The 19,380-nt window shown below is 47.4% G+C and overlaps 1 protein-coding gene across 1 annotated transcript in view; it reads right to left on the bottom strand.

The window, feature by feature from the left end:
• Positions 1-8,583: 8,583 nt before the first annotated feature.
• Positions 8,584-19,380, bottom strand: part of RNF115 (ring finger protein 115) — a 65,962-nt gene continuing 55,165 nt past the window's right edge. The window contains exons 7-9 of the mRNA XM_068252231.1: positions 13,918-14,011; positions 13,097-13,212; positions 8,584-9,460 (exon numbers count right to left, since the gene is read on the bottom strand). Of these exons, the coding sequence (XP_068108332.1) occupies positions 9,329-9,460; positions 13,097-13,212; positions 13,918-14,011 (342 nt within the window). The 3' untranslated portion in view covers positions 8,584-9,328. The remainder of the gene's footprint in view (positions 9,461-13,096; positions 13,213-13,917; positions 14,012-19,380) is intronic.

The raw sequence follows: 19,380 nt of genomic DNA, 5'->3' as shown, positions 1-19,380 counted from the left end.
TTATGCTGGCCACAAAAGTGATGTAAAAGATGTTTCAAGGGGTCTAACACCTGGAGGGGGGCATGGCGGAGTGGGATACATGCCCAAAGTCCCGGGGATAAATCTGGATGTGGCGCAAAGCAGCGTTTTAAGGGCAGAAATCACATTGAATGCTAAATTGCAGGCCTAAAGTGCTTTCAAACATCTTGCATGTGTAATTAGAGTACTGCTTCACACTCACACACCAAACTCACTGTGTAACACACCGCAAACAGCTGTTTGCGTAGTGACGGCCGTGCTGGACTGATGCGCAACATGGCAAGAGTGCAGGCCGTGGCAGTCTTCCAGCCCATATGGTCGCCGGGCTGTGGTAGCTCAATGATAGAACAACAGTGACTGTCCAGCTGATCAAATTTGGTCTGTCCACAATAAAGCAATGACCTTATCTTCTTTTATGTAGGTAGGCATAGGTAGGAGTCCCAGTATAGCTAGGTGCCTCAGTAGTTAGCTAGGCATAGGTAGGTAGGTAGGTGTCCCAGTAGTTAGCTAGGCATAGGTAGGAGACCCAGTATAGGTAGGTAGGAGTCCCAGTATAGGTAGGTAGGCATAGGTAGGTCCCCTAGTATAGGTAAGTAGGTGCCCCAGTAGTTAGGTAGGCATAGGTAGAAGACCCAGTATAGGTAGGTAGGCGTCCCAGTATAGGTAGGTGGGTGCCTCAGTAGTTAGCTAGGCATAGGTAGGAGACCCAGTATAGATAGGTAGGAGTCCCAGTATAGGTAGGTAGGCATAGGTAGGTGCCTCAGTAGTTAGCTAGGCATAAGTAGGAGTACCAGTATAGGTAGGTAGGCATAGGTGGGAGTCCCAGTATAGGTAGGTAGGTAGGTGCCTCAGTAGTTAGCTAGGCATAGGTAGGAGACCCAGTATAGGTAGGCAGGCATAGGTAGGTGTCCCAGTAGTTAGCTAGGCATAGGTAGGAGTCCCAGTATAGGTAGGTAGGTCCCCTAGTGTAGGTAGGTAGGTGTCCCCGTATAGGTAAGTAGGTGCCCCAATAGTTAGGTAGGTGTCCCAGTATAGATAGTTAGGCAGGGCCTAGCTGGCACAGTAATAACAATTACCAAGGTCCAGCTGCAACAGATAGGGCTGTATAATGTCAGTGTCAGTGAGCAACACAAAAAAAAAAACACATCAGGAAAACATTAGCTCTCAAAAGAGCTGTTGAGGGGTGCTATTTTAGCAAAAACAATCAGCCAGACGCAAGCCAAGAGCCTAACTAATCTTTCCCTAGGAGAAAAAATCTGCAGCAGCTCTCCCTTGTCTGTCTATTTGCAGCAGGCACACGAGTGAGTGTCATGGCCAGCGAGCCTGCCTTATATAAGGGGGGGGGTGGGGCTCCAGGGCTTAGTGTAGCCTGAATGGCTACAATGTGCCTGCTGACTGTGATGCAGAGGGTCAAAGTTGACCCTCATAGTGCATTATGGGGAGAATCGAACTTCAGAAAATTCACCTGCTGCAGGCGAACACAAACCACCAAAGTTCGCCTGGAACCGTTCGCTACATCTCTACTCAGCAGCACTGAAAAGGCTTGGTATTTCTTTAAAGAGAACCCGAGGCGGGGTTCTAACAACGAAATCCTCATACAGAGGCTGGCTCTGCCTATAGAGCCCAGCCTCTGTTGCTAATCATATCCCCCCAAAATCCCCCCTGCGCTCTGCCAGACCCCATAAATTATAGCCGCACTATGCCGCTGTGTTTACCTTCCTAACGTCAGTCTCAGCGCTCCCCCCGCCTCCTGTAGAGCTCCGTCCCCGCCCGGGTCCCTTCCCTCCAATCAGCGGGGAGGGAAGGGACGCGGGCGGGACCAGAGCGATGCAGGAGGCGGGGGGAGCGCCGAGACTGACGTTAGGAAGGTAAACCTAGCCGCTGCTGGCACGCTGCGTGTCGACAGTGCGGCTCTCATTTATGGGTAAGTTTAAGTAGCTTGCTCAAGCCAAAAACATGTAGCACAGTGTTAATAGAAAGGCTGGGACTGCTATTCAGGGTTTTATTAGCACAATAAAATATACACTTACAGCCAGTAGATGCAGGCAGGAATTTCCTCCCTTTGCAGCGGCGCGAAACGGTGGTCTGCGGGGGAACTTATACCTGGCGCCCACTTAGCATCTGCCTGCACCTACTGTCTGCAAGTGTACATTTTATTGTTGTGCTAATAAAACCCTGAATAGCAGTGTCAGCCTTGCCTCTCCTCCTATCTTTATACAAGGATTGAACAGGAAAACCTGTAATGACAAAAAGTTCCCCTAGGGGTACTCACCTCGGGAGGGGTAAGCCTCCGGATCCTATGGAGGCTTTCCCCGTCGTCCTGTGTCCCACGGCAGTCTCACTCTGGCCCTCCGAACAGCAGGGATGTAAATATTTACCTTCCGGGCTCCAGCGCAGGCGCAGTATCGGCTCTCCGCAACAGCGCCCCCGCTGGAGCCCGGGAAGGTAAATAAATGTAGCTTGTCGAGCCTGAATTGCCAGACACTTCGGGGGAGCCAGCGCTGGACTGCCTGCAGCTACAGGGGAGGGGGAAGCCTCATTGGGAGCCTGAGGCTTCCCCCTCCCGAGGGTGAGTACCCCACAGGGGAACACTTTTTTTTGTTACAGATTCTATTTAAAACACACCTGAATTGAGAGGGATATGGAGACCGGCATTTATTTCCTTTTAAACAATGCAGAGTGCCTGGCACTCTTGCTCATCCTCTGCCTCTAAAATACGTTTCGCCATAGACCCTGAAGAAGCTTGTAGATCAGGTGCTCCGACTTAATCACACACCTTAAGGCTCGTACACACGTCGGATTTTTCCAAACGACCGGTCGTTTGGACATCAAATTGGGCGCGTGTACCAGATTGGTCGTTCAGCTGATAAGACTGGATTTGAACAATCCGCCAAGTGGATCTGTCAAAACCAGTCTTATCAGTTAAACGACCAATAGTAGACACGCCCGATGACGTCCAAACGACAGGACATTCAAATGTCCAAACGACCGACATGTAGCTTATCCAGTCAAGACTTCAGATACTGCAGATGCCAGAGAGATCAGCAAAACTGCCAGGTAACTGGTATTGTTTAGAAGGAAATAAATATGGCAGCCTCCATAGCTCTCTCACTTCAGGTGTACGTTAAAAGTACCCCTGCACTGATTTGATTAATAAAGTGTCTGCTGTGTAAGTGGTGCTGCGACATACGGGATGTCCAGCACCTGTCTCTTACTTCAGTGCCCCCCAGGGGTCTCTGTTCTCGTTAGACAAAATCTTCTACTAGACTGTTGAATATGTCAACAAAAAAACAATGTCCTCACATGGGCACCAGCTGATATTAAACTGCCACGTTTATTGGCAAGGTTTGCAATATGAAGGACAATGCTGTACAATAGAATGTATCCAATCGCAATACATCACCATTCCATCGGATACTACCACCCAGAGAGACCCGTCCGGTCGACAATTGTTTCGCTAAAGTAGCTTCCTCGTGGACCGCTGCTCTCCGCGGCGGGGATAAGGCTCAAACGCCGCAGACCAAGTGAGCGCCTAAAATACGCCATGTTGCGCACGCCCACTACGTCCTCCCGAGCCAATGGTGAACCCATGTCCTCCAGCGTAAGCGCACGTCATCACTGAGCGCAGCCTTACGCTGGCGGCAATCTTGGTCACGTCACCACGCTCCACGGCGCTATTCAAGCGTCACAGTCATGGCAACCTACTAGTTTCCTAGTTACGCTGCATCCACCCGGAAGCCAGTCATAAGACCGCCCCCGTCAGACTGTTGAATATGGACGGGGAGGATATGGCAGTTATCCTTCCTGACGACGCCCCTTTGTGCCGTCCTGCCAGAGACCATACAAAATAAAAGTTTTATACATACCTGGGGCTTCCTCCAGCCCCATGCGCACGGATCGCTCCCACGCCGCCGTCCTCAGCCTTCTCTATCGTCAGTACCGAGTCCCATAACTTAGGCCAGTCGCAAGAGAAGTGCGCTCTCTACTTATCTCTCCAGCAGCCGCCTGTAAAAGAAAAGAAAAACAACGCTGCACAACTCCTACTCCTGGATCTCATCGCTGCCTTTTGCGCCTTGTCAGCTCTCCAGTTCTGCTACCATGTCCCCCGTATCTACCGGCATCCTCACTGTAATGCCGCTGACCCGGAAGTACTTTCAGGTTACTTCCAGGTCAGCACGGTGAAGATTCCGGCAGATACGGGGGACACCGCGGCAGAATGGGAGAGCTGGAAAGACAGCGATGAGGTCCAGGAGAACTTTAAAGCAGACCTGTACTAAGAACGTCCTTTCTGCTCTAAAAGATAAACAGCATAATAAACTTTAAAGAGAAAAATATTTCTTTGTTACAGCTGATAGAAATCCTGCAATAAATCTGCTGTGTGTCTACTTCCTGCCCTCATGGAAGCAGACATAGGGGTAACATCCTGTGTTTACATATTAGCTGCTCAGTCTAGGCAGCCAGCTGACTGATCCAATTACACTTGTGACTAGTCACAGATGAGGGGAAATTAGACAGGCTAAACTCTCTAAATACATACAGGGTGCATTTCTCGGTTTTCCATGTGTCCTGTGCAAGAGTTCAGGTCCACTTTAACCATTAGGTCTCTTTTCCACAAGCAGCTGAACTGCTTGTCAGCAGCTCAGGCTCCCGGCCACAAGCATCACTCCACTGCATGGTACATTCAACCGTATGGCAGTGTTTGGTAACCTTGCGCATGTCAAACTTTCACTACCAGGTAATGCTGTGTGTCAAAACCATCTCCTGTCTCGTTTGATGTAACGCCAGTGCCTGGCTGGTGGAGGTGAATTCACAACCTTCAGCTGCTTGTGGAAGAGGCCTTAGACTGCTCTACCAGCCAGTGCCAGCTAGGTTTGCATTGTGTTTATTAAAGAGGAACTGTAAATTCGTTTGAACCAAACAGTTTCACTTACATGGGGCTTCCCCAAGCCCCCAGCAGCCGTCCTGTCCCTCGCCGGTCCTGCCCGAGCCTCCATTCTCCCGCGGGAGTTACTTTCATTACCGCCGACTTGCAACTGCGCCTGTGTGCCCCGGGCAATGCGACGCTTTGTTCGCGTTCCCGCCCGCTATAGCTGCTCTAGCTAGTGGGAACGTGAAGAAAGCGTTGCATTGCCCGGGGTACGCAGGTGCAGTTGACGTCGACTTGTAAGTCGTCGGTAATGAAAGTAGCTCCCGCGGGAGAACGGAAGCTCGAGCAGGACCGGCGCGGGACAGGACGGCTGCTGGGGGCTTCGGGAAGCCCCAGGTAAGTGAAACTGTTTGGTTTAAACGAATTTACAGTTCCGATTTAAATGTCTTGCCCAAATCTACAAGACCACACGAGTCACTGCGGGCTGGATACCATTGGGGCAATACTTTTGCCTGCAAATCTTGATTGTGGAGCCAAACGTGATCGCAGGCAAAGTGTCGAGTGTGAACCTGCCCCGAGGTGTAAATAAACGTGATGACTGAGAATTATGCCAATTATAAATGTCTACTGTAACATGGACTAATCGAATCTTGCAATGGAAGCATGCGACTGGAGTTCTGTGAAGCTGGCCCCCCCCTCCAATCAGCACAAATAAACATTCCATCATGCTCTGTTTAGTGCTACATTTGTGCTGCTTTCCTTTTGAAGATAGTAGCACTTATTTCCAAAACAATCCCATCACCCAGCCCCCGTACAACAACCTACAGACATGAAACTGGTACAGGTGGGTAGTGCTGTGCATGTGCTCGATTGTCCTGCAACAATCCTCTTTCTATCTTTTATAGTTTTTGAGATATTCACTTTTTCATAAAGGTCAAAAGTTCACTCAGCCTTTGCGCTGTTGTAGGGGGGCTGAGTGAACTTTTGACCTTTATGAAAAAGTGGATATCTCAAAAACTATAAAAGATAGAAAAATGATTTTTGCAGCATAAATGAGCACATGCACAGCACCACCCACCCATACCAGTTTCATGTATGTAGCTTGTTGTATGGGGCTGGGTGATCATATTGCTTTGGAGAAAATACGTGCCACTATCTTCAAATCGAAAGCAGCACAAATCTTCATTTTTGCAGCACAAATGTAGCACTAACCAAACATGATGGCATTTTTATTTGTGCTGATTGTAGTGGGGCCAGCAGCTTCACAGAGCCTGTGACTGGCCCAATTTCACCGATCCTCCACCGACTTTCTACATCACCTTGCAGGCTCCTAGCGGCTTTCCGTGCACGGAAGCCAGAGTGTCAGCTGATCTGCATCAGGTCATGTGACAATCCAACCTGCGTGCACAAACGCCGGAAGCCAATAGGAGCCTGCGAGGTGATGCAGGATATCGCCATAGGATCGGTGGGGGCTTGGTGAGTATTTTAAGGCAGCATAAACCCCCCAGAACACCCCAAAACAGAGGTCCCCGTTATCCCTTAGGCATGGCAGTTAGTTGAGACCTCCGGCTGCCTGAATTCAGGATAACGGCGTCTCTGCTGTATATATAATGCTGTGTAATCACTTCCATGTGTGCAAAATTAGACCCAGGGATAAAGGAGTGCAAATTATCCACCTACCACCAGGTGGCAGCCCATCACTAACCAGATTCAAACTTAAAGAGACTCCGTAACAAAAATTGCATCCTGTTTTTTATCATCCTACAAGTTCCAAAAGCTATTCTAATGTGTTCTGGCTTACTGCAGCACTTTGTACTATCACAGTCTCTGTAATAAATCAATGTATCTTTCCCTTGTCAGACTTGTCAGCCTGTGTCTGGAAGGCTGCCAAGTTCTTCAGTGTTGTGGTTCTGCTATGCACTCCCCCCTCAGGGGGGAAAGAAACACACAAATGATCTCTTGAGATTCAAAAGGAATGCTGTATACAGCCTGCTTGTGTATGGATGTATTTTCTATGTGTGGACATACTGTACATCAACCTACTTCCTGTTTTGGTGGCCATTTTGTTTGTTTATAAACAAACTTTTTAAAACTGTTTTTAACCACTTTTAATGCGGCGGGGAGCGGCGAAATTGTGACAGAGGGGAATAGGAGATGTCCCCTAACGCACTGGTATGTTTACTTTTGTGCGATTTTAACAATACAGATTCTCTTTAAGGTTGCCATACACTGGTCGATTTGCCATCAGATTCGACCAACAGATAGATCCCTCTCTGATCGAATCTGAACAGAAAGGGATCGTATGGCTGCCTTTACTGCAAACAGATTGTGAATCGAGTTCAGCCTGAAACCGTTCACAATCTGTGGTGGTGGTGATTGTGCTGCCACCGCTCCGCCCGCATACATTACCTGCTCCTTCAGCGCCACTCCAGTCCCCAGGTCTCCGCTGTCTTCTCCGCTCTGGTCTCCAGGTCCGGCATGCTTCACTTCTTCCTACCCGGCAGGAAGTTAAACAGTAGAGCGCCCTCTACTGTTTAAACTTCCTGCCGGGCTAGAAGAAGTGAAGCATGCCAGAGATCAGACCAGAGCAAAGACGGAGCAGCGGTGACCGGGGTGAGTCGCGCCGGCGGAGCAGGTAATGTATTGCCACTCTATTGCGTCGGTCGCCGGGCACTCGAACGCCGCTAGCGATGCGCTCCCTACCCGCGGGCGATCAACGATAATTTTCAGCACGGAGCGATCGACGGGATCGATCTATTTCAGGACTAAATAAATCGAAATTTAGCGTGTAGCGTGAACGATGTGACAGCAGATTATATCCCAGTGATCGAATCTGCTGTCGATCGGCGGAGAATCGGCTTAGTGTATGGCCAGCTTTACCCATTTAAAAATGACCCAAGTAGAAGCATCAAGAAGTTCCTAAAAAAAATACAGACTGAAAAATGGAATTTAAGGGCCCCTTCACACTTCAGCGATTAGCGGGGAATTCCCATTAGCCTCTGAAGCGCTAACTTTTTTTAAAGCGTTAACGCAATAAAAAGTATATGGCAGTGATCTCACTGCCGCAATTGGCGCTGATCGCAGACGATTTGCAATTAGCACCAATCGCGTTACACGCTGCATTTTGCAGCGGTACAGTGCTTAATAAAACGCTGATTGCAATTGTGCTACATCGCGGAAGTGTGAGCAGTGATTTTACCGCGCTAATAGCAGTGAAGTCACCCGCACTACCATTTTGCGATTTATAGTGTGAATGGGCCCCTAAAGGACCACCATCTCGAAAATGTTTTACATTTTAAATTTGTATGTATGCCTATGTACAAAATGTGGGAGGATCTGAGCACTAAATTACTAAAATATATAATACCTAACATAAATGGCGTGGGTCATTTGGGGGGTGACAAGACCAGTTTTGAAGAACTACAACTCCCCAGCATGCATTGTGGCAGTTAGGAACGCTGCAGCTGAGGGTCTCACTGAAGAAGGTGGCAAAGTGGGTACAGACAGGGGTCTGTACCCACTTTCGCCACCTCCTTCGGTGAGTTTCCAACTGCCACAATGCATGCTGGGAGTTGTAGATCTTCAAAACAAGTACATTTTTCCCGGCATGCTTTGCGGCAGCCGCACAACACTGTAAGAGCTTTCAGCTTCTTGTACCATCAGGATCAACAGAGCAAGTAACGTACAGACTCAGCACCTCTGGGTAAATGATCAAAATTTATCTTAACTTTACAAATATTTAATAGTATATTATCTGCCCTGCCGCATGGTTACGGCCATTTCACTGCGCCCCACACTCCCAGCCCAGGGGTCGAACTGACGGGGAGCAAAACGGGGAAGGGGTACAAGAGGGTAAAATTAAGTGCCGAAAGAAAAACAAAAGATGGAATTGGGAGCCCTGGTATCCATGTCCTTGTAGGGGGAACGGTGAAATGTCTCGAGGGAGGGGAAGGGGTGAAATATCCAGTCACTGGCTACAAGGCTCAGTATATGAAGTTCTTATTGGCCAGAGCATCTCCCCTCCCCATCTTTGATTATGATAAGATAATGAAAGTCTTGCGACCGGATCGGCTCTGTTTGGTCTCTGGAGGACCCCCTGCGGCAGAGATGGGCCCGATCGGACACGTGATTCTGTGGACCAGCTGACGGGGGAATTGCAGGAAGTCGGACTCTAACCGCCACTCCTCAGGGGCTGAATGCTAAAGAGAGACTTGTCATTGCTCGCAGGTAAAACTTAAAAAGGACAAGTTCAGTTTTTCTTTTTGAATGTTTTCAGAGACAAGCGACAGTCACTTGTCAGGTCCCTTCATTCGGCGGATCGTGGAATCTGCAGACGTTGGCGAGAGATGGTTTGTGGTGAACTTTAGGGGGCTTCCGCGGACCCCCAAACTGTTTGGACTGTCCTTATATTACTGTACACGCGGGTCCTGAGGAGGCGGGCGCTCAGAAGGTCCATCGGTCGTGCGCCTGGCTGTCGCTGCTGTAGCTGTTGCTGGAGGAGGCCTCGGAGCTGGCCGCTGGCCGTGTCGAGTCCTCGCCGTTTAAACTCTTTCGGCAGACGGGGCATGTGTCGTGCTACAAGCAGAGGAAATAAAATGGTCACACAACCCAGCAGCCAAACAAAACAAAAAATGACACATACAAAGGTGGCCCCACACGGTTTCATTTTGCATTGCATTTAAAAACAAAACAAACAATTTATAGATTATTATTATTTCTATAGTGCTGATATCTTCCGCAGCGCTGCACAGAGTGTATATTATCTTGTCACTAACTGTCCCTCAGAGGAGCTCACAATCTAATCCCTACCAGACTCGTATGTCTATGTGTGTATCGTGTAGTGCATGTATCGTAGTCTAGGGTCAATTATAGGGGAAGCCAATTAACCTCCTTGCCGTTCTGATTCTTTCCAGATTTTAGGGTCTAAAAGCGGTGCAATTTTTTTCCACTCTTTCAGACCCTAAAACCTGAAAAAAATCATTCTGGCAGGGAGATCTGCAGCAAAATAAAAAAAATTTACCATTCTGGGCTCCTGTGCTGCAGTTTTCTCTTTGCCCACAAGATGGCGCTAATATACATATAAACGAACTTCTCTATATTTCTCTAATATAGAGAAGTTCGTTTTCAATATTAGGCCTGCCCCCGATGACGTCACGCTGCCACCACCGCTCTGCTGTTGCCACCACGGCTGCGCTGCTCCAACTGGCTGCCGGGTCCCCGGAAGAATAGCGGGGACATAGGGGATCCTGGCGGCCAGGGAAAGACCCCACACTGCCGGGGAGAGAGGCTGGAGTCCCGCTGCGCAGCGAGATCACGTGCGGGACTCCACAACTAAAGGTAAAGCTCTGCAATGCCTACCCCGACCTGAGCTCGGGATCACCGCTAATAGCTTCTTTTTTCTACCCCGAGCTCAGGTCGGGAAAACCGGCAAGGAGGTTAACTTATCTGTATGTTTTTGGGGTGTGGGAGGAAACCAGAGTGCCCGGAGAAAACCCACACAGACACGGGGAGAACATATAAAATCCTTGCAGATGTTGCCATGGCTGGGATTGGAACCGGGGACCCAGCGCTGCAAGGCGAGAGCGCTAACCACTACTTCACCGTGCTGCCCGTAAATCAACCAAACAAAGTTTTTTCTTTGCATTTTAGAGATTATCTTTTTTTGTTTTACAAGCTTGCTCTTTCATTACAATCAATCATTTGACTAACGAAATGATGTGGTTATATTGTGTATGGCCACCTTTACTAAAGGCGATATCAGAATTAAATAATGATTCCTACACCCAACAACCAATAAAAGCTGCATGAAACAGAATCCAAATTTATTCAACAATGTAGACCCTTGGTAGAGGAAGTGGGTAAAATGGAGAAATAGTTAAAGCGGTCTAACACCCAGCATTTCAACTTTGCTTTAAAAGATTGCTTACAGCTTAGCAAATATTATGCCAGATTTTTTTTAAGCAGAAATTCACTGAATGGGTTAAACATGACATTTTAGTTTTGCATTTAGCTAGAAATCCGTGCTGAGGTTTAGTTACAAATGTATCTTTGTTTGGAATGCAAATAGACCTCTGAAAAGCCTGTCTGGGAAGCCCTCTGTGCTCTCTCAGAGAGGTGTTTGTTTATTTACATTGTAAATAGATACATTTATATCTAAACCTCAGCACAGACACAGATTTCTAGCTAAATGCAACACTAAAATGTCATGTTTAACCCATTCAGTGAATTTCTGCTTAAAAGAAAATTTGGCATAATAGTTTCTAAGCTGTAAGCAATCTTTTAAAGCAAAGTTGAAATGCTGGGTGTCACACCGCTTTAAAACTAGGGATGATCAATGATATGCAAATGCTTCCTAGTTGATGCAATTGTATGCAAATATTTGCAGCTTGAGAATGGACCAATTCATTTAAACCAGAGTTTAAATTGATCGGTCCATTTTCAAACTGCATGTATTTGCTTAAAGAGACACTGAAACGAAAAAAATGATGATATTATGATTTGTATGTGTAGCACAGCTAATAAATAAAACATTAAGATCATATACATCAGTGTAATTGTTTCCAGTACAGGAAGAGTTGAGAAACTCCAGTTGTTATCTCTATGCAAACAAGGCATTAAGCTCTCAGACTAAGTTAAGGTAGCCATACACTGGTCGATTTGCCATTAGATCGAACAAGCTGACAGATCCCTATGTGATTGAATCTGATCAGAGAGGGATCGTATGGCTGCCTTTACTGCAAACAGATTGCGAATCGATTTCAGCCTGAAACCCATCACAATCTGTGGAGCCGCCGCTGCCGCCTGTCCCCCCCCCCGCGCATACATTACCTGACGCTGGCTCCCGGGCATCTTCTCCGCATCTTCTCCACGCTGCACCCGCTCCATTCCGGCGCTTCCTGTGTCACTCCGTGACCAGGAAGTTCAAATAGAGAGCCCTCTATTTGAACTTCCTGGTCACTGCAGTGACAGGAAGTGCCGGGATGGAGCGGGTGCAGCGCGGAGAAGATGCGGAGAAGACGCCCGGGAGCCAGCGTCAGGTAATGTATACCTGATCGGATCGGCCGCCGCTAGCGACGCGCTCCCTACCCGCGGGCGATCGAGGGTAATTTCCCGCACAGCGCGATCGACGGACCGATCTGATTTAGGGAGGAAATCGGATCGGCGGGTGCCAGCCACCTTTAGTCGTGGAGAGGGCTGTTATCTGACTTTTATTATCTCAACTGTTCCTGGACTATTTACTTTTCCTCTGCTAGAGGAGAGGTCATTACTTCACAGACTGCTCTGAAAGAATCATTTTGAATGCTGAGTGTTGTGTAATCTGCACATATTATAGAATGATGCAATGTTAGAAAAAACACTATATACCTGAAAATAAAAGTATAAGAATATTTTCTTTGCTGCTAATCTTCTAGTAATTATTCATAGTACACAACCAATTCACTATATCATATTTTTTTTTTTTTGCTTCAGTGTCTCTTTAAACATTAACTCAGAAGTATTTGCATCTCTGATCATCCCTAGTTGAAACTACAATCCTGTTGGGTGGGTGGGGTAATAGATGTAACCTACGAGGGGGCTGCTCCTCCCATCCGTATGGGGTTGGTTACACGCACCTCTGACCGCCGTAATGCCTGCCGGGAGATGTAATCCACCGATGGACACTTCCTGGAAAAAAGTGGCGAAACCTGGACGGATGGGGGACGCTGCTGCAGGAGCAGCCCCTTATAGGTAATTAAAGTGAACCAGGGACAAAGTCCCCTCATGTATTTACCATACATATCAGTGGGAACATTAGAGAAAACACCTACCTTGCTCTGTTTCATTTTTCACTGCTCATCCTGCTTGTTATCAGCCCTGATAAAATCCCTGACTGAGCATTCAGTCTGGCTTTACTCAGGAATCATTATAGCCGAGTCTGTCTTCTCTGATGTCTTTTCAAGCCCAAGCCTGCCTCCTTCTGGCTCTACCATGACGACTCCGCTATGATTCCTGAGCAAAAATAGACTGAATGCTCAGTCGGGGATTTTATCAGGGCTGATTAGAAGCAGGCTGAGCAGTAAAGGATGAAAAAGAGCAGGGTAGGTGTTTTCTCTAATGTTCCCACTGATATATATGGTCAAATAAATGAGGGTGCTTCCTCTCTGGTTCACTTTAAACTCAACCTCTGGAAGTGCTCAATGGGACATAGCATTAGTAAGCGGGTGTTCTTACCATTTCCAGCCAAGGCACAATGCAGTCTCCGTGGAAGAAGTGATTGCAGGGCAGCTGTCGTACCTCCTCTGACACCGTGTAGTCGTCTTTACATACCGGACACTCTAGACCCATGTCTGCAGGGAGAGACACCAGACATTTTGAATAAAGGGGGGTGGGTTATAATCGACCAATCAAATGGAATATCAATCAAAACCGCAGCTCAAGTTCACTATGGGAAGGGAGGAGACACAAACTACCACAGAATCAGAAGACACAACAGCAGTTAGTTAATACTTTCAATGACTAACTGTACAAGATTTCTTTGCAAGCTTTAGAAGCATGATACAAATGTCAGTTCTGGCCCAGTTCTTTATCATGCCTGAAGAAGAAACTAAGTTTCGAAACTTTGCAAAGAAATCTCGTAAAGTCATTAAAGGTATTACTTAAAGGGTATCTGAAACGAATGTAAGGCCTTTACATTTTCACAAGGAAGGGGGGGGGGCACAAGCTACTGTAGGGCAATCTCACCATTGTGGGAGGGGAGGAGACACAAATTACTGCAGGGAAATCTCACCATTGTGAGAGGGGAGGAGACACAAACTACTGCAGGGATATCTCACCATTGTGGTAGGGGAGGAGACAAACTACTGCAAGGAAATCTCACCATTGTGGGAGGGGAGGAGACAAACTACTGCACGGAAATCTCACCATTGTGGGAGGGGAGGAGACACAAACTACTGCAGGGAAATCTCACCATTATGGGAGGGGAGGAGACACAAACTACTGCACGGGAATCTAACCACTGTATGAGATGCAAAATAATTGTGCTTCACACTCACCCACTTGCTCCTGTGTGACGGTGACGGTGGGAAGGGAGGAGATCTTCTCTTTGTCGGCCGGAGGGGGGCCGGTGTTTTCCAGTTGTCCCAGTAGCTGTAGAGCAGAGGAGACAGAGTCAGTATTAGAGCTGGTTCACACTGGGCGTATTTTCAGCGCTTTGCTGATCGCCGGTGATTAACAAAGTGCTGCTACTAATGTAACCCTATGGATACATTCACACAGCAGCGTTTGCGCGCTGCATGCAGCGTTTCAGGGGGTGAGTACGCTGTGATTCTCGTTCTATTAAATGGGAATCAGAAGCGCAAATCACGCTGAATTGCAGAACCGAACGCGATCACAGGCAAGTGGCGCTCCAAGTGCAGAGTGTGAACCGGCCCTTACTGTCAGTAGGAGGGGCAGAGACCGCCTTCACACTGCAGCTCCAGAATATACGCATGTTTATAGTGAATGCGCTAAAGAATCTGTTGCCAGGCGGGTTTCTTACTCAATGTAATGGCAACAGATCCTGATAGTGCTGTGACTGCCCACACTACAATAAGGAAACTGCAAGGATCCCAACCAGAGCCACGTCCAGGATCCCAACCAGAGCCACGTCCAGGATCCAAATGCAATGTTCGAAAAAATGCAGTAGGCACCTTTTCCCCCCCGAATGCAATTCAGAAGCCACCTATTGATTTCAATAGGCTACGATTCCGCATAATCATTTGAAAATCAGCAACAGTGTGATCAGGTCTTTACTGAATCACAGCTACAAGTAATTACAGCTCAAAGGGTTATAAGCCTATTCCCAGAGGGGTGCCTAAACTTCTAAGGCCAAGGGCCATATCAAAGTTTGAGAGTGCTGGGGTGCCAAAATTAAACACACTTTTTGATGATTGCCATTAGTTACACTAGGCCTGTCATATTGTCAAATAAATATTTCCATAGGTAATAACCAATATACTGTGTGCAGTTAGTATAGTGGCAGCTGCTAATAAGTGGCTGTTACTGCTGCTGGCACAGTGGTGGCTGCTAATCAGTGGCTGTTACTGCTGCTGGCACAGTGGTGGCTGCTAAACAGTGGATGCTACTGCTGCTGCCACAGTGGCAGCTGCTAATCAGTGGCTGTTACTGCTGCTGGCACAGTGGCAGCTGCTAATCAGTGGCTGTTACTGCTGCTGGCACAGTGGCAGCTGCTAATCAGTGGCTGTTACTGCTGCTGGCAGTGGCGGCTGCTATTCAGTGGCTGTTACTGCTGCTGGCACAGTGGTGGCTGCTAATCAGTGGCTGTTACTGCTGCTGGCACAGTGGTGGCTGCTAATAAGTGGCTGTTACTGCTGCTGGCACAGTGGTGGCTGCTAATCAGTGGCTGTTACTGCTGCTGGCACAGTGGTGGCTGCTAAACAGTGGATGCTACTGCTGCTGCCACAGTGGCAGCTGCTAATCAGTGGCTGTTACTGCTGCTGGCACAGTGGCAGCTGCTAATCAGTGGCTGTTACTGCTGCTGGCACAGTGGCAGCTGCTAATCAGTGGCTGTTACTGCTGCTGGCACAGTGGTGGCTGCTATTCAGTGGCTGTTACTGCTGCTGGCACAGTGGCGGCTGCTAATCAGTGGCTGTTACTGCTGCTGGCACAGTGGCGGCTGCTAATCAGTGGCTGTTACTGCTGCTGGCACAGTGGCGGCTGCTAATCAGTGGCTGTTACTGCTGCTGGCACAGTGGTGGCTGCTAATCAGTGGCTGTTACTGCTGCTGGCACAGTGGTGGCTGCTAATCAGTGGCTGTTACTGCTGCTGGCACAGTGGTGGCTGCTAATCAGTGGCTGTTACTGCTGCTGGCACAGTGGCGGCTGCTATTTAGTGGCTGTTACTGCTGCTGGCAGTGGCGGCTGCTAATCAGTGGCTGTTACTGCTGCTGGCACAGTGGTGGCTGCTAAACAGTGGATGCTACTGCTGCTGCCACAGTGGCAGCTGCTAATCAGTGGCTGTTACTGCTGCTGGCACAGTGGCAGCTGCTAATCAGTGGCTGTTACTGCTGCTGGCACAGTGGCAGCTGCTAATCAGTGGCTGTTACTGCTGCTGGCACAGTGGCGGCTGCTAAACAGTGGATGCTACTGCTGCTGTCACAGTGGCAGCTGCTAATCAGTGGCTGTTACTGCTGCTGGCACAGTGGTGGCTGCTAAACAGAGGATGCTACTGCTGCTGCCACAGTGGCAGCTGCTAATCAGTGGCTGTTACTGCTGCTGGCACAGTGGCAGCTGCTAATCAGTGGCCGTTACTGCTGCTGGCACAGTGGCGGCTGCTAAACAGTGGATGCTACTGCTGCTGTCACAGTGGCAGCTGCTAATCAGTGGCTGTTACTGCTGCTGGGACAGTGTCGGCTGATGAGTGGCTGTTACTGCTGGTGGCACAGTGGCAGCTGCTAAACAGTGGCTGTTACTGCTGGTGGCACAGTGGCAGCTGCTAAACAGTGGCTGTTACTGCTGCTGGCACAGTGGCAGCTGCTAAACAGTGGCTGTTACTGCTGCTGGCACAGTGGCAGCTGCTAAACAGTGGCTGTTACTGCTGCTGGCATAGTGGCGGCTGCTACTGTGGTGGCTGACCTACATGCGAGTAAAAGAGGGAGAACGGTGACATAAGGTGGCCCCTGCATGCGGGCCGCATAGAATTAAATGTAGAGAGCTTTGAGGGCCCCCAGAAAAGGCTGCATTTGGCCCCCAGGCCGGACTTTGGACATGCCTGACCTTTCCCATTGGAGAGCAGAGTTCAGGAAGTCCTTTGTCACGCCATGACAGCTATGGCACCCATTGCACGAACAAATGATCCCCTGCCACTGGAAACATTGAGAAGGTTGTGTTTTCACCCTCTGTGTCACATCACATGGCAAATGTCCAAGTTTAGGGATGCGGCCGCCAGCACCGAGTGACTAAATGCACTTACCTAAACACGCTCTTCATCTTATTTATACAGTACAGCCGGCGATGTGATGGCTAAATCAAAGCTCAGTCTTTCACAGGGAACCCCAGTATAGGTTATGCTGTCACCAAACAAATGACAGCGCTCATAGGCTGCAACTGAAATGAAGACCAACAGAGGCATGCAGAGCCCCACAGGGGCTAAATACCTGCCTTGAATGCAAATCAGATGCAAATTATGTGGGGCTCTGTTGGTCTTCATTTCAGTTGCAGCCTATGAGCGCTGTCATTTGTTTGATGTCTGTTTGAAGAAATGTCTATCCCATTTTATGATTAGAAGTACTAGGAATAAAATTATGTTTTTATCGTTAGCGGTGGCACTTTCTTTTGGTGCTATTTGATTGCTGCGGCGAGTTTTACTTTTTATTATAGTCATCAAAAAAAGACATGAATTTTGTCAAAAAAATGACTAACTTTCTGTGCTGACATTTTTCAAATAAAGTTAAATTTCCTATACATTTGAGCACAAAAGTTATTCTGCTACATGTCTTTGATTAAAAAAAACAAAACATTCAGTGTATATTTATTGGATTGGGTAAAAGTTATAGCGTTTACAAACTATGGTGCCAAAAGTGAATTTTCCCATTTTGAAGCATCTCTGACTTTTCTGACCACCTGTCATGTTTCATGAGGTGCTAAAATTCCAGAATAGTATAAATACCCCCCAAATGACCCCATTTTGGAAAGAAGACATCCCAAAGTATTCACTGAGAGGCATGGTGAGTTCATAGAAGATTTTATTTTTTGTCACAAGTTAGCGGAAAATGACACTTTGTGACAAAAAAAAAACAAAACAAAAAAAGTTTCCATTTCTTCTAACTTGCGACAAAAAAAAAAAATGAAATCTGCCACAGACTCACTATGCTCCTCTCTGAATACCTTGAAGTGTCTAAAGATGCTCATTGGACTTTGGGCCCCTTAGCGCACTTAGAGTACAAAAAAGTGCCACACATGTGGTACCGCCGTACTCAGGAGAAGTAGTATAATGTGTTTTGTGGTGTATTTTTACACATAGCCATGCTGGGTGGGAGAAATTTCTATGTAAATGACAATTGTTTGATTTTTTTTTTTTTTTTTTTTACACAATTGTCCATTTACAGAGATATTTCTCCCACCCAGCATGGGTATGTGTAAAAATACACCCCAAAACACATTATACTACTTTTCCTGAGTACGGCGATACCACATGTGTGACACTTTTTTGCAGCCTAACTGCGCTAAGGGGTCCAAAGTCCTATTCACAGGACATTTTGAGGCATTTGGATTCTAGACTACTGCTCACGGTTTAGGGCCCCTAAAATGCCAGGGCAGTATAGGAACCCTACAAGTGACCCCTTTTTAGAAAGAAGACACCACAAGGTATTGTTAGGAGTATGGTGAGTTCATAGGCCTCAATTCACAGGGCATTATCAAACGTTTATCAAACACTTTATCAAACGTTTGATAATTTACCTCATGGGTAAAATCTCATTTTAAATTCACTAAGGTGTTATATATTTATCGAATGTTTTACAGATAAAACGTTCAACAAATATATAACACCTTAGTGAATTTAAAATGAGATTTTACCCATGAGGTAAATTATCAAACGTTTGATAAAGTGTTTGATAAACGTTTGATAATGCTCCGTGAATTGAGGCCATAGAAGATTTTTTTTTTTTTTGTGAAAAAAAAAAAAAAATACAAAGTAATTTCCGCTAACTTGTGACAAAAAAATAAAATCTTCTATGAACTCATCATACACCTAACAGAATACCTTGGGGTGTCTTCTTTCTAAAATGGGGTCACTTGTGGGGTTCCTATACTGCCCTGGCATTTTAGGGGCCTGCCGCCGCCTCCGCCGATGGACGTATTGCGGTCGTTTAGGCCCTTGTCTTTGCCGCCGCCCATCGGCTGGGGGCGGCCGGCAAGTGGTTAACAATCTCAAGTGCTCCATGCTTAAAATCGTAATCACTAGGCTCTTTCCCCACTTGTATCATTTACTGTATTTTTGGGACTATAAGACCCACTTTTTCTCCCCCAAAAGTGGGGGGGGGGGGGGGGGAGGGGGAAATCACTGCATCTTATAGTCCAAATGGCAAATACATGGAGGACACAGGGAGACACAAGAGGTACAAGGGGGCATGAAGAACGAAGGGGGCATAATCCACAAGATGGCCTTTCACCATGGATGCAGATGCACCAGGATAGATATATATACACGTATATCCCTTTTTTTTGTCCTCTAAACCTAGGTGCGTCTTATAGTCCGAAAAATACAGTAATTGTTACTTAAAAGTCATGCTGCATTTTTCCTGCGTTGGCATTTAGGAGAAGTCCATAGAAGCACAAGAAAATGGCATCACAAACATAGTGCTATGCAATTTTCTTGATATCCGGTAATTTAAAATCCGCACTGCGTTTTTTTTTTATCTCCGTCTGGAATCGCAAACACATAAAAACCTCCCCAAATGCGCGACAGTCAAGAGAAAGTCGACTGCTGGCTGTGCGGTCCGGCTGAACTGTCTAGCA

The sequence above is a fragment of the Hyperolius riggenbachi genome, chromosome 9 (genome assembly GCF_040937935.1).
Source record: "Hyperolius riggenbachi isolate aHypRig1 chromosome 9, aHypRig1.pri, whole genome shotgun sequence".
NCBI lineage: Eukaryota > Metazoa > Chordata > Amphibia > Anura > Hyperoliidae > Hyperolius > Hyperolius riggenbachi.
Note: the sequence above shows the minus strand (reverse complement) of the source record. Positions and strands in the feature narration are given on the sequence as shown.